Source organism: Salarias fasciatus, chromosome 7 (genome assembly GCF_902148845.1).
Source record: "Salarias fasciatus chromosome 7, fSalaFa1.1, whole genome shotgun sequence".
In the NCBI taxonomy this organism is placed as follows: Eukaryota; Metazoa; Chordata; class Actinopteri; order Blenniiformes; family Blenniidae; genus Salarias; species Salarias fasciatus.
In genome coordinates this window covers 24,270,083-24,287,928 of record NC_043751.1, presented here as the reverse complement: position 1 = coordinate 24,287,928, position 17,846 = coordinate 24,270,083, and the positions used below count along the sequence as shown (strand labels likewise).

Here is a 17,846-nt window from a genome sequence, read left to right as displayed (position 1 = left end):
TTTATTTTGTAGCATTTTTTTTTTTTTTGTCATATCGAGTCTCCTTTGTAGTTTTTCACTTTAATCACTACTACTACTAGTAGTAGTAGTAGTCAAAATCAGTCGAACATTTTCAGGATTTTGGTCTTGGGTTGGTCTTCTTGGCCCCTGAAAGTCTTGATTTCTGGCATTCTCGGGTCTTGGTGATCCTGGGTTAGCCCCGCAGTGGTTTTCAATACAACACTACATAATGGCGTCACACTTTTCATGTTTCCTGTGCGAGTTGGTCGGAGGGTCCGTGAACGCGCCGCCGTCCTTCTCTGTAGACGGTGACGTCAGCTCCCGTTAGACGCACAGCTGAGAGCTCCGCGCGACGTTGTTGACGTTTTGTGTTTCCTCGCTTTTTGTGCGTTTTGAGCGCATCACGCAGACTTCGGCCGCGGATCCAGGAGCTCTGCCTCTCCCCGCCAGCACGTCACGCCTCAGTGCGGGAACCAGCAAAGATGAAATGGATGTTTAAAGAGGACCATTCCCTGGGTAACACACACACACACACACACACACACACACACACACACACACACACACACACACACACACACACACACACACACACACACAGTTGTTATGAAACAGGAGATGTTATGCAGTCTCATCCCACACACGGTGCGGGATGTGCGGGGTGCGTGTGCACGCCAGCCTCGGCCCCCTGCAGACGCCCCGTCGATGCATCAGCGTCTTTCGTCCTGCAGGGTTCATGGGGCTGTTATGGAAGCGTGTGTGCACAGGTGCATGTGTGCATTTGGATGTATTGATATTTGATATGTGTGTCACATGCTTTTTCCTTTAGTGGAGTGATATTTGGGTTTTTCGAGTTTCAGTGCATGAACAGATATTTGTGTGATATATTGATTTACATATTGATATTTCTGGGTGTGCTATATTTGTCCCTGTGATGAAATTCGAGTGTGCTCGATGAGATTAGTGTGAGGATATTTCTGTTTGTGTCAGTAATTAGACTTGTGCGTGTATTGACATTTGTGTCACTGTAATGACATTTGTGTGTTGCAGAAACATTATGTGTGGAATATTTGTCAGTCTACCATCAAATGTGCGCATTGATATTCATAGTTGTGAGCGTGTACCTGGAGTTGTGTAATATATGTGAGTGTGCTCAGACATCGAAATGTCTTCGTACCTGGATGGATTGCCTTTTTTTTGCCATGAGAGAGAATCCCTGTGTTATTTAGTCCTGAGTTTCAACATCAGACATCAAGCTAGGTCCTGTAATATCATGATGTGTATAATCACTGAGCTCTACTACAGTGTTACTTTGTGTTTTGAAAGCTGTGCACTAACCACACAGTCCCTGGAGGTGAAGACAGACGTTTACACTGGAAGCACAATTTTTTTTAGAGACTCAAATATGACTATAGTAATCACCCCATAAGTCTTCATGCTCAAGCGTTGTTGCTACGTCACATTAATCCCCCTGATCTTGTCCCAGACTGATTTAGTGTTTTCTGCATATATATGGGAAACCTCGAGTGTTAGTGTTGCAACAGGCTGCAGGCTAACAGCTTCTCGAGGTTGCACAGGAAGTCCTGACCACTGAAACTGATGCAGAGCTTGTTCCATTCTCTCAAAGCTGCTGCTATAATATCCCACAGCTCTTAAGAAACCGAAACAACCTTCGCCCCATTTCTAATCTGCTGTTTCTTTCAGAGAGTCTCCAAAAAAAGCTGTTGTTTCTCAATTCCACTGTCACCTTTCCAACAATCACTGCCAACAGTCCCAGACCTCGTTTTACACCTCAACAATTTCAAATCAAAACACAAAACTTTTTGTAGCACTGTGGGTGTCTGTTTACATGAAAATGGCTACTGAAGAGAAAACTTTTTGAAAACAGCTCCCAAGGTGGAAGTTTTCAAAAAAAGATAACGGTGGAGCTTCATTCTGCTACTGGTCATGTGCACCAATTAAACTGTGCATCTGGAATTAGATTTGTGTGTATTCAGATAAGTATACCCAGACTTATTCTGACCTGTGAATATCTCTCTCCACCTCTCGTTCTTTTTTGTGGAGGATTTTGCTCTTTTGTAAGGCCCTGTTGACACATTTCAAGAGCAAGTGTATCATTTTTGTTTGTTTCAGAAAAGTTTTGAAAATTACTATTTACACAGAAACAGCAGAACACTGAAAACAACATAGTCAGCTTCATGAGTAGTTGCAGTTTGCTCTGTTTGCGCAGAGATGGAGTATTTCCATAACGTTATGTTTTCTATCATTCACACAGAGATGGAGTCAGAGTGGACTGTTTTCAAAAACTTTTGTATTCAGTAGGCCTGAAAACTGTTGTGCTGTAAACAGACGCCCAAAACACAACGAAAGTTTAGTGTTTTCACTTAAAAACACAATGTTCACCCAATCTAAATCAGAGTTTTCTTAGTCCTTGGTTCAGACTGGCGGGCTCATTCTTCTCAGGGTGGATAGTTTGCCTTTTGTCCCTGACTGTGTCATTAGCTGTACAGCTGGGTACTTATCACTGGATTGCAGTGCAGTAGGGTAGAGTTTAACATTACATTACAAGACCTGGGTTCAAATTTATCAAACAAATTACACTCAGGTTACTGTACAAAAGCTGTATTTTGGTGGAGTTAAGTTAAAGTCTTATCACAGCAGCTGTGAGGTTCAGAGCTTTCTCCACCTCTGCAAGTCATCCTGCTGCTGCATCTGCCCCACAGAGGCACTTAAAGAAGTAGGCCTCTTATCTGGGCTAATGAAGACACGTAAATGGAAGGCTTTATCACCTCTCTGCCCCTCTGCTCTGCCTCACCCGTCCTCTCCCCGCTCTCACTGCCTGTGTGAGGGTTGTCTGACAATGATAGACACATTTACATCGCCTCAACGGGAACAAACAATCACATTCTGACTGAGTGTTCAGTTACCTCCAATGCCCCATCCAACCCCCCCCTCCAATCTCCCATGAGGCCTCTCTCCTCCCTCTAATCCCAGCCTTCCTGTTTGTTTGTCATTTCTCCCTCAGAGCACCGATGTGTGGAGTCGGCCAAAATACGCAACAAATACCCCGACAGAGTACCGGTGAGTGGATGGAGGAGGGGGAGGGGAGGGGAGGGGGAGGAGAGGGAGGTGTTATTGGCTTAAGGGTGACGGATGAGGAGCGAGGGTCAGAGAAAGTGACCGTAAGGCAACAGCTCATCTTCGACTGGATAAACTCTGTCACAGTAGTTAGTCATCAGCATACGGTGAGATAGGGAGGTGTTGCTCAGTCAGAGGAGACGGTGACTGAGGTTTGACCTCTTTCTGTCCTGTGGTCTCCTTATTTTAGAAACACTATGGTCCATCTACTGACCATGTGCAGAAGGAACTATTTTCCACGGTCGTTGTGTGCATGTACAATAGCAGCTTTTCTACCGTCTACACAAAGAACATAAGAACCTGACTGTTTTCCAAAAGTTGCGTTTCGCCCCATTTCCACAGAGGCGGAGTCGGAGCATTGTCACAAAGTTCCTCCTTGGGAGCAGATTTCACAGTGGCTCCAAGCACCAGTGTCGTGTAAACAGACACCCAAAATGCAACCAAAGTTTGCCTTTTCACTTGCAACACTGTCATGTAAACGTTGGCCAAAAGTTTGTTTTTTTTCTTCTTCAACTTTTACAAATCTAGTTTTAACCGTCAGACCCCTCCAGGTGGCCCAGGGTCCCAGGCGTCAATGTTATTTCCCAATTTTGTCTCTTAAATTGTCTCCATCGTGATGTATTGTTTCAAATGAACACAGTCCCTTGCTGCTTATTTACACTGTATTTAAAGTTTAGTCCACCTGTCACAGCCCAACAAAAGCTTTAAACACCCTGAGAAATAAAGGAGGTGAGCATATAAGGGCCTGAGGGCCGACGCCTGAGGTCATGCTGCATTCACAGAGGTGAGGCATCGGACCTGGAGCCTTTTGTGTGGAGGACAATGCCTTTTTAAATCCAATCCCTGCACCTACTTCGTCTGCACCTGGTTAATGGGAGCAGGACGTTCCTCCTATTGTGATTGCTCGATGCATTGTCGCGTCTGAGAACCACTACCAAAGTTTCTTGAAAGTAGTCCAAAAATATTCTGAAAGCATTTCAAAACCAGTCCAGAAATAACCCAAATGCTATCAGAATGTGGATTTAAAGTACTTCAGAACCAGTCTGAATGTAGCTTGGAAATAATCGAAATATGATCTAAAAGTAGCCTCAAGTTTAGTTTTATTTGTCAGCTGTAAACTAGTTTGAAGAGGTTCACATGAAATGTCGTGTTAATAGGGTCTACGTTGTATTTGTAGTTTGGAACCAGTAGGAGAAGCTGGCGGACTTTGAGGTTCTTCTGACTTCAGGCCAGAGTCTCACAAACGGATCTGATTCAGTCTCTGATCTGTGACGTCCAGAGTAGGTTTTCAGAGCTACAGAAAGTGCTCCTCTGCCACCACATTAAATTCCGTCTGTGTGCTCCCGCCCGTGCTGCAGGTGATCGTGGAGAAGGTCTCCGGCTCTCAGATCGTGGACATCGATAAGAGGAAGTACCTGGTGCCCTCGGACATCACAGTGGCTCAATTCATGTGGATCATCAGGAAACGCATCCAGCTGCCTTCAGAGAAAGCCATCTTCCTCTTCGTGGACAAAACCGTCCCCCAGTCCAGGTGAGAGACATGTCTGCTCATGCAGTCTGGATGATCTCAGACCAATAATTTTGATTAAAAAGAGTCGAGTCCTCCAGAAAAAAACGTAAGTTCCCAGAAAACAGCCGAGATTTAGCACCTTGTATTCAGACGGAATGTTTTCCATCAACTTCCTGGAGGCTTCAACCAAATGAAGCCTTCGGCTGCTTCATTTGGTTGAATCGGCCGAAGGATGAGCCGTGTTACCGTCTCAGATCACAGCGTCTCAGGGTAAATGATATCTAATGAGGATGAGCTGTAGCTGTTAGCAGAAGTTAATTTGTGCAGATGCTTGAGCTGAATGTAGCCGTGCAATGCTCTTGTGGAGAGATGTCTCATATCAAGGTTGTCTAGCATCTGGCCCAAGGACCAAAACAGGCCCGTCACAGGGATGAGCCACAGGATGACGATGAAGAGGGTGAAATTATTAAGAGGATATTTACTGACATTAAACAAAAATGCGGAAATGTTGTATTGTCGCTTGAAATGTCATATAAACGGGGCTTCAGATCAGGAATAATCCCTGTAATGCTGTCTGTTAAGTAAAATTGGAATTAAAGCCATGTACGGTAAAGACAGATGGCCAGAGAGATTGTGCTGTCAAGGAAAGACAGGCTTAAAACATTTTCTGGATTTACTTGTGGTCCCTTTATATAAAATGGAAATATTTTTGTGGTTATGATATGTAAATATTTTGCTCATTCAAAATCAAACTGGTTGTACTGTATGTCACTTGGATGTTGCCTTGTTTTCACTATCTAGATGATACATCACGCAGGTTTTGTGAATATTTCTGCGACATTACATCATGCTTCTGCTGCAATCTACTCAAGTAGTTGCTACAGTAAGGGGGACTTCTGTCCTGCATCTCCAACTAGTGGCAGGAGTCTGCATGACAGTTAAACAGCCTCAGGTTATCAGTAAAACACAAAACCAACAGCGACTTTCTCACTGCGGGCCTATCAGCTTTGGCCAAAAAGTTTTTTTTTTTGCTGCTCCTGAAAGAAGCTGCAGCATTCTGCTGATGCTCTTATTTATTCATGTTAATTATGGTCAGAATCAATGCTGCAGAGATTTATTGATACTAACCAGCTACTTGTGGCCGGACTGCAAAAAGCTTTGCCTCATTCATCAGAGGGAGCTTCACAGTTCATATCAGAGGTCTGATGGAGGGTCAGTTTCATATCCTCCAGTCAGTGGGTGATAATCATCACTAACAGCATGAAATTAAAAAAGTTCAGCCGTTGAGAGGATTGTTCATCCTCCCACATGTTTCACAAACTCATTTATAGCTTCTTGTAGGCAAACACACACTTCTCAGCCCAGAAAGGTGGAAGCAGAAAGCGTGACTCTCTTGTCCAAGCGTGTAACCGAGGAGTACATCAGTAATCGATCCCCCTGAGAAACAGGGTGGAGCCACACCTTCGCTCCGCTTTCTTGTGACGCGCCGGTTTGCACCACGTTCAGCGCCAATCTGCAGGATCTGACCTGCTTCTCACAGCTCGGCGTGTTCGCCGGTCACACCGGTAACACGTCCACACTTCACGACACCTCAGCAGTAAAGAGCGAACTGCTTTCACGGCGATGAGGAGGACTTTCTCTGCCGGCTGGGTGAAATATGATACATGAATAATTGATCCTGCTGAGTGGAGGTACAGTACATCCCGACAGCGCAGCTGAACGAACCCGACCACATCCAACCCCGACGTCACCGTTACTCAGGAGTTTTAATATGGACTCATTCATTTTAGAGTCTTTCCTCCTTTTTTAATGAGACATGAAGTTACAGTGGAAGCATCTCTTCCTGGTTTAGAATGCAGGAAATATCAAGAGGCTACAATGTTCCACTGAGATGACCTTAGCTTCTTTAAGAGACCTAATGTTCTGACAGACTGTGTGTGTGTGTGTGTGTCTGTTGCAGTCTGACGATGGGCCAGCTGTACGACAAGGAGAAGGATGAGGACGGCTTCCTGTACGTGGCCTACAGCGGAGAAAACACCTTCGGCTTCAAGACCTTCTATACGACAAAGGGTTAACACAGCTAGACCACACCGGCTACACACACACACACACACACACACACACACAAACACACACGAATACATACACACACACACAGCCTTTTACACGTTTAACACTAGTGATGCATCCACACATTTGTTGTTTCCGGTCGACTTTTGATATAGAAATTGACAAATTTATGATGAAAATTAACCAAAAATGCAACGACACACGACTTTTTGTCTCCGCAGACAGACTCAGAGGATTGCTAGTGTTCGAACACACTCGGTCTTTCTGTCACTGAAGCCATTTTAAGGAACACTGCCGATAAACAAATAATCACCACGCATCACAAGCACATTGTAACCGGGCAGCAGTATTAGGCTACGAACACACAACATCCACACACATGCCGGTCATCCACCCTGATCCCGTCATGGTTTGATTTTTGCTGTTACGATGGAAGGAGAATCACATAGGGTATGATATGTCTGATTTGTAGTTTCAAATGTTCAGAATTATCGAGGCATCCATCAACGAGCTGCCAAGCTCTGTCTAACCCGCCGTTATTACCAGTGTTTGCCACCAGGTGGTGCAGTGAGTCCCTGGAGCGTCTTTGTCCCAAAGAAGGTTTGAACAGGCGACGCTAACGAGTGTCACAAACTGCTGAGGAGAGACCAAATGCTCCAGCGACTCAGTGCTGCCACCCACAGAGCGACGGTGACACTGCAGAAATCAGACATGTGGTACCTTTAACACTGTGGGTTGAATCCACACTGGGCTGAACGCCGCTGAGCAAAGATAACTGAGAGAGCCGGAGACGAAGGCGAAGCTGGAGCGATCCCCCTGTCAGCCGATGCTTCCTCAACTCCCACCTCCATGTCTTTTATTTGCACATTTTGTTACTGAATGAGGTGAAGCACGCAGGATTTAAACCCAGAGACTTCTTTCTGCGACACAACACTGCTACAAAAACAAAATCAACATTCAAGAGCTGAACGACCAAGCTCTTATTAAAGGCGTACATTTATTGGGAAAAAAATATAAAAGTCCAAATTGAAAATTATTATAAGGACATTTTAAGAACTTGATTGACAAAATTTCAGTGACGTGTCTTGAATTTTGTGTTTTTGTCTGATAAATACTTTTTTGCCGTTTATTTTGATGTAGTTTTGTGCAGTTTCTGGTCTTTTTTTGGCTTGATTTGACTGGGTTTGATGACTGATTTGGTATTTTTGTTTATTTGTGGATTTTCTTTGGACTGACATCCAACCCTGACTAGTTTTGTTGTATTGAGTTATTGAAGCACATTTGGACGGGTTTTAGAAGACTTTCAGAGCAGGTTTATACTGTCTTTGGTCTGTTTTTTGGCTTCTTTTGGATTGACCTCTTACGTATTGGACCTCCGTGTAGATAATTTTTTATAGAAGTCATATGCTGATGATGGTCTGATTTTTGTCATATATCATTTAAATGTGTCTGCATGATATTCATTTTAATGTTTACTCAAACTGTGTTTTAATCAAATAGTGATTTTAGTCTGTACTCATTGCTTTTGGATTGGTTTTAGATAACTTCTGGACCATTCTTGGACTTCTTTTCTATTTGTTTTGGTATAATTTCAGACTTCTGCTGGATTTTTTGACTATTATTTGTTAAAAGACTTCTTGTGATCCTCTTTCTGGTATTTGTCACTTCAGTTTTGGACTGCTCATTTTACTGGATCAGTTTATCGCACATTCATTGCAACAATATTTAAACATTCGGAGCAAAAGCTTTGCGTTTCAGTAAATTGGATGGTTTTACTGTCTACCCTTAAAAATAGATCAGTGTTTAATAATATGTCCTTCAGGTTCTGTTCAGATTGTAATGATTAAAAAAGAAATGCTGGTTAATATTAGTGATGGATTAATGATTGAAAACTAAAGCAGTTTCCTCTTCAGGGTTTGCGGCTGCAGATGAATCAGATCAAAAATAAATCCTGCGTGTTTCCGCTGTCGTGCTTTGTGTTCATATCTGTGCACTTTGGGGCTGATTCAGCCCTCTTCAACAGGCTGATTCAGGACTGCTGCATTTCATCAGTGTTGTAAAAGCATTCAATGTAACTTAAAAACTGAAATAAATTTTAGATATTTGAAAAAAGGTGAGGTAGCTGGAAGACCTGACCAATAAAAATCCCATGAAAATGGATCGCTGTGTCTTTCTTCCATAGGTGTAAAATCCCAGCTCATGATTGAGATTTTGAGTTTGTGTGGTTCTCAGTGAGTGTATTTAGTCTGATTTTTAGTATTTCTGGAATTCTTTAATTGTTCCTTTGATTAGTTTTCGCACTGACTTTCTGTGACAGAGTTTTTAATAGGGACCACTATTGAGCAGATATGGGCAATTTTTATTTGTACTTTTAAAAATCTTATTTGAATAACAAAGCCTGAAGTGAATAAAAACCAAGTCTTGTGACTCTGAGGAGTGAGTCTTCAGTCATCCTGCTGATAAGCTGCAACATGCTGCTAATCGACTGGAATCTGCTGAGTTGAAGCGTTAACACAGCTGATCCTCGGTTGTTGCATTGATTTGCTGCCTTAGCTCCGATAAAGGGACTCACTGTTGAGTGAAAAGATGCAGATTCATCTTGTTCTTTGTCTGCTGGGGTGATCATGTGTCTCACATGGGGCCCCGCTGCAGAAATGTGTTGTTAGACGAAGGCAGTGTTCACACCTTTGATGCTGTTCTCCACTACGAAGTTAAATAGATTTGCACTGAATTCAGTTTGTGACTGTATTTATAATTCTGCCCTGAGAAATGATTTAAGGTTCATAAGTGAAAATAGGACAAATTCAAATCTCAGAGAAGCATCTTTTCCATCCTCCATGATTTCCTCAGCCTCTTTATGACTCATAAAAATATGGGCGATCAATGAAAACACGGCGTCCGGTCGGGTCAGTGCGGTTCGGTCATCGACCTCTGAACAGCGTGAGGGTGCAGAGTCCTGCTGCGGGGAGCCAAGACGTCCCGAGCTCCTCACCAGCTGATCCAACAGTCACCAGCAACAAACACACACAGGATGTTACTCAGGTTTTGCTTTTATTTGACGTTGAGCTCTGCTCAAATGTCCTGAGTCGGTTGTGCACGCGGAGAAACAGTCTCTCGCAGGTCTGTGGTGATCTGACCTTCGACCTCTGGGTGTCTGTGACGGCCTTCGTGGATCCGGACGAGGGTTTTCCAGCCTCACGGAGGGTCCTCAGTGGAAGAGGAGCAGGTTCCTGTCGCTGCGAGGCCACAGAGGGAAGGCCTGGCTGCGCAGCTGCTGCCAGGCCTGCTGGTACGACTGCGACGCCCGCTTGTAGTCCCAGTAGGTCCGCAGCTCCGGCGTCCTGGACACAGGGCGGAGGGGAGGGTGGAGGACGTTCATTATTGTGCTGGCAGCAAAATCTAAGACCAGCAGATCAGGGGAATGGAGGAGAAAGATAGTCTGCTCAAAAAGAGCCACAATCTGGTGCTGAGAACCACGATGCAACAAGCAGAGCATCAACCCTCCACGATGGAGCCGCATTACCTTCCTGCACAGGCTTTACTGATGGACCCCGCTCAGGAAACATGAGCTGAGTGACCGCCGGGCTCTCGCCCAGGAATGCCAGCAGTAACTAATCTGTGCAGGGAACTGAGCCACGAGGCAAAGCCTTTTGTTTACTGGTAACTCTGCGGCCCGCCCTCACCTCTGGACATGGACTTTGACTCACGCCTGAGAGAACGAGTTCAGGGATACAAAATGACCAAAATCTGATGTTGTTTTGTTTTTTTTCACATGGGTAAATCAGTAGAGCAGCTACAACTGGATGTGGTTCAGGTATCTGATGAGGAAGCTTCCGGGTACATTTCGGGGATAAAAAGTAACTAACTGGTACAAGTCAGAAGGTGGTGCAGGAAGGGCTCACTCACAATCTCAAGATACTAAAAGGTGAAACATCAGAAAAAAGTTCCTGAAGTAACAAAAACAAGTCACTGAAACTACAGCATGAAAAACAGGAAATGTTTGGCACAAACATTGTTGAAGAAGGCGAAACTGTCTTTTAGGGGAATAAAAAAGAGAAAACATTTGATTTGAAAAACATTATGAAATGACGGAGAGGTGGAGGGACAGAGTAAAGAGTGCAGGGAAGAAAGCAAAACCTCATTTTTTTTCATTTCTCAGGCTTAGAATAGGAAGCAGGATAGGTCAAGTTCCTGTTAATCTTCAGGAAGTGGGATCAGATTGAAGCCCACCGAGGATCCGATTACCGCCTCCAACTGAAACCTGTCCCGTCCAAACCCATCACATTCACACAGTCGGTTTGAAAGGGTTAAAATATCTGCTGCGAACAAACGAACCCGGAAAAGTTAAAATGAACAGTTTGCATCTCAAGTAGCAGATTAATGATTTATTTCCCATCAGCCACCCTGTGAGTGAAGGAAAACTGTCTCTGTGACCTCCTCACCAGGCGGACTATTGTCATTCCTCAAAGTCTTGTGTGTGTGTGTGTGTGTGTGTGTGTGTGTGTGTGTGTGTGTGTGTGTGTGTGTGTGTGTGGGGGGGGGGGGGGGGGGGGGGGGGGGGGGGGGGGTGTTCAGGTTATGTGTTGAAATGCTGAGGAACAGAAGAACCACTGTTCCCGCTTCACAGGAACTCAATACACAGGTGTGTGTGTGTGTGTGTGTGTGTGTGTGTGTGTGTGTGTGTGTGTGTGTGTGTGCGCAAAATGAATCATTTGTGTTTGCATTGGAAATACATATTTTCTTGGTGTATATAATCTGGACTGCAGCTGTATGTCATCAGATCTCTCAGCTCTTACAAAGAACAGTGATCATTCTCTTGCTCCCTTTTTCTGAGCGTCTGAGCGTTTCCCTCTGGGACATATTTTTTGTTGTTCAGTTTCTTCCATCATATCTTCACCTGAAGTCTAAGGGGCCAGTTTACTCGACAATATTTTCAGGTAAAAAAACAAAACTTCACTGTGTTTTGGGTGTCAATAACAGCAACTGAAAACCCAACTTTTTGGAAATGCTCCATCTCCATGGAAACAGGAGAAACGCGCTGCCTCTGCACATGTCACCAGCAGGAGTAAAATTTGTTTCCTTTTCACTTCATGCTTTCAGGGTTTTCGATGTGTTTTTATGCAGCACACTTTGTAGCAGCTGTGGTTGCTGTGATCTGACCAAACAACTAAAACTGGACTGAATAAGAAGATATAAAGGTGAAACCAGTCATTATGTTTGAATTTACATTGAGATCTGATCCCTGGCAAGAAAACAAGAGGTCAGAAATGAGAAAATGAACTTGTTCTGTTGTTTTTTTTTCTTTAATTTCTCATTTTTGTGAGAAAAAATAAGGATATGATCTTAAACAGTCCTGAAACATGTAGTTGCACGTGGCTATAATTAGAAAAAACAGAAGTGAATTAAATGAGAAAAAAGGAGAAAAGGCTTCACTGGGGCCTATGAGGACTTTTTAAGTTTGTACTGACACAATTAGTTGTGTAAGTTCAGTAAAAGCCGAGTCACTCCTTCAGCCTTCATAACACGTAATCTGTGAGCTGGAAACAAAAGGCCGAGCAGGACGCAGACTGTGACACACTTTCACAGGAAGAGGACGGAGTCAGAGCTGCAGCTTTTCAGAGGAAAACTGTGTTGTAGGAGTGTCAGGAGGGGGGCTTCTCGGGGCTTTAGTCTGAGGGGAGGAAAACCCCTCAGTGAGGTCTTGAAACAGGTTTCTGTTACCTGAGAGAGTCGGGGAGTGCCGAGGGATCGGTGGCTGACACCACGGACAGGAAGGAGTGAAACAGCTCCAGTTTACACAGCAGAGATCTGAAAAGAGAAACACACACACGGAGGGGGTCACATGTGATGAATGACACCAGCGCTGGAGGTGTGTGTGCTGGAGGAACCTGGATTTGGGAGTTCCCAGAGACTTCTTGGTCGCTCCTTGTTTGTAGCCGTTAGCAGTGACATCTAGTGGCTGATCGGTGACATTACACCAGCTGATGGCTGAAACACAGTTTAGCAGGTGGTGGAGCAGCTACATGATGGATGGATGGAGGGGTGAGGGAGGGGTGGTCCTACCTGCCCCACAGGGGCAGACGCGGCCCTGTGTGTCCTGGTGTCGGAGCTCAGTCTGAGCCTGACTGAAGGGAAACTCCAGTGTGGACTGAAGCAGCTGAGGAGGATGAGGAGAGAAACCAGGAGGAAGGTCGGAGACCATGGAACACCTGAGAGGACAGAACGCCACCGTCAGGACGGTTTAATACCCCCGCATCTACCCCGATGGTGGAATGAAAGCTAGCAAACCAGCATTAGCCTCACAGCCATGCTGCCAGGGCGAGTTCTTAAAAACATGCAGAGTCCAGCAGCTACAGGAAAGGTTTTTGGACATTTCACTCTAATTTGCACCACAAGACTTCATTAAAACTCACGTTATGTGGAGATTGTTATCAATTTTTTTGTTGTAATTATTTGGTTTTTGTAAACCCACCCCCCAGTACTCATAGAAGCTGTTTGGTTCTCAACCTGAGGTGCTGAAGTTTCTGTTGCTGACCTTTCCACCAGCGCTCTGTGCATCACTTCCTGTCTGTAGGGACACGCCCCCACCACCACAGCACTGAAGTACAGGGCCTCCTGCAGGTAGTGGCTCAGCAGCGCCCCCTGGAAGCCCAGCACCCCCCAGCGGGCCAGCTTGTCACTGCAGGACAGGGACAGGGTGGGCTCCCCTCGGCCTGGCTTCACCCGCAGAGCCCCCGTGCTGTGGTACCTGGCCCCAGGCTGCAGAGGGTCCGCCGGGCCCCCCGGGACACACTTCGCTCCAGTTCTGTGGATGTCAGGGACTGGTGGGTGTAGACCCTCCAGGTCTGTGGAGTTTGTTTCAACAGGACTTCTCCGCAGACGTTCACAATCTGACACTTGTTCACCTCCGCCGTCTTCTTTTCGAGTTTCCTCGGTCTGTTTCTGACACTCCCCTCCTCCAACGGGCTCCTCAGACCTCCTCTTCAGGGGTCCTCCTCCACCAGGCTCCTCGGATTTTCTCTTCAGGGGTCCTACTCCTCCCTCACAGCTCCTCACAGACGGGACAGCGAAGCAGGGCTGAGACGGACTGTCAGTCATCGGGATGATGGAAGCATCTCCACCTGAAAACAGACACAGTTGGACTGATGACACTCAGAGAGGAGCAGAGAGGAGCAGAGAGGAGCAGGCTAGACTCACAGGGTGTGTGGCTGGTGAAGAAGATGAAAGAAACTCCTGGCTGAAGCTTCCACTTGCCTCTCTGCTCTGCAGGTTCAAACACAGAGCTGCCCCGGCCGCTAACTGCCCCAAGGAGCTGCTGGGTCAGATACCTCCACACACACACAATCATAATCAAATCAAACACGGAGCTTTAACCCCGAGTCTCCCACATTCATACTGAAACAGGCTATGGACACCTGTTGACACAACAGCTTTTAAAGTGAACCTCATCGTTTTTGAGATTTCATTTCAGAAAAGTTTTGCATTTACACGGAAAATTTTGAAAATGACGTCCGTTTACATAGCGATGGCAGAAACACTGAAAATTATGAAGTTATGCTGGGCCACTAGTTGGCACTATTGCTTTCTTCTGTCATGAAACCACACATATGCGCACTATGACCATTAACAACGGGAGAACATGGATATTCATATGGACAGATGACCAAGTTGGATTGTTATTACGGTGACTGTCCACATGCAACGCCACAAAGATACTGACGGGCTGGGAACAAGAGTATCACAATAAAAAGTGATGAATATTCACCGAACACATCCTCTTCTGGCAATGACCTCTGCGTGGCTGTCGTTCAGAATGTCACCTGAAAGGACAAGACAAAGGTATTTTAACAAAGAAAATAAAATTAAAGAAATTCAGTTAGAAATAATAATGATTACACACCACTGGGACTCATTGCTGTCTGTCCCACACATTTGGTCCCCGTTCCCATGGAAACAACCTCCATCTCAGCTGGAAAACACATCAGATCAGTATTTACGGATTTAATTTTCATATGCATTTTGTAAAGTTCATACAGTTAAAGATTCAATTTTATGATATATGGCTTTTTAAAATCTTCCAAGGCTTAATTATCAATAAAACAAGAAACAACAATAATGTTTATCTTCTGGAACTGACGCTGAAAAATGTTTAATGTGCACATTTTTGGTCAATCACTAGCCCTTTTCTTAAACTTATTTATTTCTATTTTTTTAAAAAAAGTCAAATTAAAGTCCAACTTTCCAATCTTTAAAACAATAAGGAAAAATGTAAACTTAAAAAATTAAACTTATCTTAAAATATTGACTGCTACATTGAGTTGAGACAGTTAAAAGTTTTTGGGCAAGAAAGAGACTTGCTGAGGATTTTTCCTTCACTATTTTCCTGACATTATTGTTACTAAATCAAAGTGTTCAGTAGTGTGTTTCGTGTCTCACCTGGTCCGGTCTGGTTCCTCCGGCTGAGCTTCAGCACCGCGGCCAGCAGGCTCCACTCTCTGCCCGCCTCAGGCTTCCCTCTGCGGGGCAGCGAGTCGAACCGCTCGTAACACAACCGGGCGACTTCATCCGCGTCTAACATGTCAGCGGGGGACCGGGAACTGGCGGACATTGGACAGGGAACGTGGAACCGGGACGGGGCGCCAGGGACGAGGGACCACTGGACGGAGAAGTGTGCAAACAGAACGGACCCAAAGAGGGGAGGGACCGCGGGAACCACTATGAGCTGCACTCGGGGAAGATTAACGGTGTAACACATAGGTACTTCCGAAAATAATGAAGAGGACTTCCGGTAAATGTTGCCGGACTGAAGTATTTTCACATTAAGAGCTCTGCCGGTACCATGGTAACCACACACACCGGCTCACTAAGACGTAATATCTTTTTTAAATGTGCTCTTATTCTGCATTTTACTTTCCTTGTGTTTCTAATCATTGAAGAATAAATAAAATATATTATTAAATTATCACATTGATACGTTATGGTCTTTGATGTTGGCACCACTCACCTGCCGTGGGAATCTCATCATCGGCGAAATGGACCCAACCATCAACTTTTCTGTGTTTTTGTGCTCTTTAATTCAACTTTTACTGGCCAAAATGGCACAAATAAAGAAGAAGTGGAGCTTTGGCAAGACACTGCATAAGTACATAGTTAATTCCCTTTTATTGCAATTTTCACGCCATCTGCTGGGGAAAGTTAAGGGTATTATAGGCCTCATTTTTAATTGATTGCTTTTAAGCATTGGCAAATTAATTCTCATTTATCAATGGGAATCACTGTAGGACTTGATCTAGTACATATGCCATTTCAGCTACTTACAGTTGTTACCCAAAAACCAGCTATTCAACATGTAAACACTTTTTGTAAGTCCATTTGATATTAGCTGAATGTTACAACAAATTGGCAAACTAAATGAAATGACCATATACTTGGGAAAAACAAGTTTTTCGTTGACAACATCCTTTCTGACTTAATGTGTTAACTATATTGCATAATTATGATAACAGGAATACATACAGACAGAAATAAATCCTCTGAAATTCCAGATTACAACCTGTGAATAAAGCATTCACCTGAACAAACCAGCTCTGGCTCTGCATCACATTTAAAGTTCACTTGACGCATTATTAGAGATTATTACTGATAAAGGTTCGAGAGTGTAACCTCAAACAAATTGACACTGCAGAAAAATATTAAGTTTTTGTGTTTATTTGAGTTAAAACGATCACAGTCACAGATTAATGCTCAAAGGTGAATGTTATGAAAAGAAATACTGGGAATGTTAAAACATTAAAATTCAAATATTGTGATGAAGAAGGATTCACAGCAGATGGAGAATCTGCAGGTGGATGAAACAGGAGGAGCAGTGAAGAGGAGGAGGAGGAGGAGGAGGAGCTCACGGCTCTCAGACTGAATAAGATGCTGATCTGTCCTGGTCCTCAGAGGAGAAACCAGCAGGTTTCCTTACAGCTTCGTATGTCCAACACCTTCAGAGAGGAGAGACTCAACCATGAAGCTTCAGCTCAGCGTCCTCACCTTCATCACAGGTACGCATTCAGCACTCTTTAAAAACTCACCTTGAAAATGGATTCTTGGAAGATTACTGGAGTTAATTTGTCTGTCAGATCTTTGTTGATGGTTCTTGTCTTTTCCCAAAATTTGTGTTTTGAAAAGTAATTAAATAAAACTTATTTATTCCACCTTTACTCATACATGAACATTCTTGACCCAGACGTTCATTCACACTACACTCTAATACTTTTCTGTTTAATCTGGCACATTTTCACGTTTTAGACTGTGCAGCTCGGACTGACATTGTTCAGCACCTTAAGTAGTCTTAATACTCTGCCTTGAACTTCTTTTAGTGGCATTTTTAAAAGTATAACTTCAAATGTAGAGATGTATTGGGTAACACTTTACTTGAAGCCCCTCTTTATAACACATTATAAGTAGTTATAAACACTAATACATGATCACAATGCTTTATAACTCACTATACAGCAGTATACAGCGGAGGGTTAGGGTTAGGGTTAGGGTTAGGTCCTGGCATTGTGATCATCTATGAATGTTTATAACTATAGCTACACATGTTATAATGGCATTATAATACTTTATGAATGTACTTATAATGTGTTATGCAAGGGGGCTTCAAGTTAAGTGTTACCATGTATTGAGAGTCAACAGACGTTTTTCTAAAAGCTCGAAAGACATCAATTATAAAGCCTCTTCAAAAAGAGTAAATCTAGATTTAGGTCAAACCACTGCACTGAAACAGCACTTATTAAAGTGCTGAAATGCATTTACGTGAGAAGTGACAGAGCTCCAGTTTCAGTTCTAGTGTCACTGGCTTTTGGTGCTGCTGTAGACACGGATGAAAACAACAAACTGCTTAGGAGACTTGAAAAACATTTGGCAATTTCTGATAATATATTCAATCTTACTAGCAAAACAGAAACTATTCTGTGTCAATGGGAATATTGAATCTGGGCATATGAAAATCACTTGTGGGGTTCCTCAAGGCTCCATCCTTGGGCCTCTTTTATTTAACATCTACATGCTCCCTCTGGTTCAGATCATGGAATTTTACAGCAGAAGACACACAGCTCTATATATCAGTGTCAGTGGAACA

General features: G+C 43.9%; 3 protein-coding genes across 3 annotated transcripts in view; 2 read left to right on the top strand and 1 right to left on the bottom strand.

Moving 5' to 3' along the window:
- The window catches only part of LOC115391637 (NACHT, LRR and PYD domains-containing protein 12-like), a 435,710-nt gene that overhangs the window by 394,610 nt on the left and 23,254 nt on the right, over nucleotides 1-17,846 (top strand). The gene's annotated exons all lie outside the window — the stretch shown is intronic.
- On the top strand, nucleotides 332-6,856 carry LOC115391273 (gamma-aminobutyric acid receptor-associated protein-like 2). The gene is made up of 4 exons (XM_030095399.1): nucleotides 332-516; nucleotides 3,026-3,081; nucleotides 4,497-4,669; nucleotides 6,609-6,856. The coding sequence occupies exons 1-4, from the start codon at nucleotides 483-485 to the stop codon at nucleotides 6,721-6,723; spliced, it is 378 nt and encodes a 125-aa protein (XP_029951259.1). The 5' UTR covers nucleotides 332-482; the 3' UTR covers nucleotides 6,724-6,856.
- On the bottom strand, nucleotides 9,175-15,434 carry LOC115391254 (tRNA-specific adenosine deaminase 1-like). Its single transcript, XM_030095373.1, has 9 exons — nucleotides 15,155-15,434; nucleotides 14,619-14,687; nucleotides 14,484-14,538; nucleotides 13,916-14,046; nucleotides 13,254-13,839; nucleotides 12,782-12,927; nucleotides 12,607-12,706; nucleotides 12,440-12,526; nucleotides 9,175-10,059 (listed from the first exon to the last, which is right to left on the bottom strand). Exons 1-9 carry the CDS (start codon nucleotides 15,324-15,326, stop codon nucleotides 9,927-9,929), a joined length of 1,479 nt encoding a protein of 492 aa, XP_029951233.1. The 5' UTR covers nucleotides 15,327-15,434; the 3' UTR covers nucleotides 9,175-9,926.

What these genes read in the sequence shown, in the direction of transcription:
- LOC115391273 (XM_030095399.1), top strand. Translation starts at nt 483, where the DNA reads ATGAAATGGATGTTTAAAGAGGACCATTCCCTGG. An exon ending in TAAAGAGGACCATTCCCTGG is followed by an intron (nt 517 to 3,025) that starts GTAACACACACA and finishes TTTCTCCCTCAG; the next exon opens with AGCACCGATGTGTGGAGTCG. An exon ending in AAAACCGTCCCCCAGTCCAG is followed by an intron (nt 4,670 to 6,608) that starts GTGAGAGACATG and finishes TGTCTGTTGCAG; the next exon opens with TCTGACGATGGGCCAGCTGT.
- LOC115391254 (XM_030095373.1), bottom strand. Translation starts at nt 15,326, where the DNA reads ATGTCCGCCAGTTCCCGGTCCCCCGCTGACATGTTAGACGCGGATGAA. An exon ending in GAGGAACCAGACCGGACCAG is followed by an intron (nt 14,688 to 15,154) that starts GTGAGACACGAA and finishes TGTGTTTTCCAG; the next exon opens with CTGAGATGGAGGTTGTTTCC. An exon ending in GCACTCCCCGACTCTCTCAG is followed by an intron (nt 10,060 to 12,439) that starts GTAACAGAAACC and finishes CCCTGTGTCCAG; the next exon opens with GACGCCGGAGCTGCGGACCT.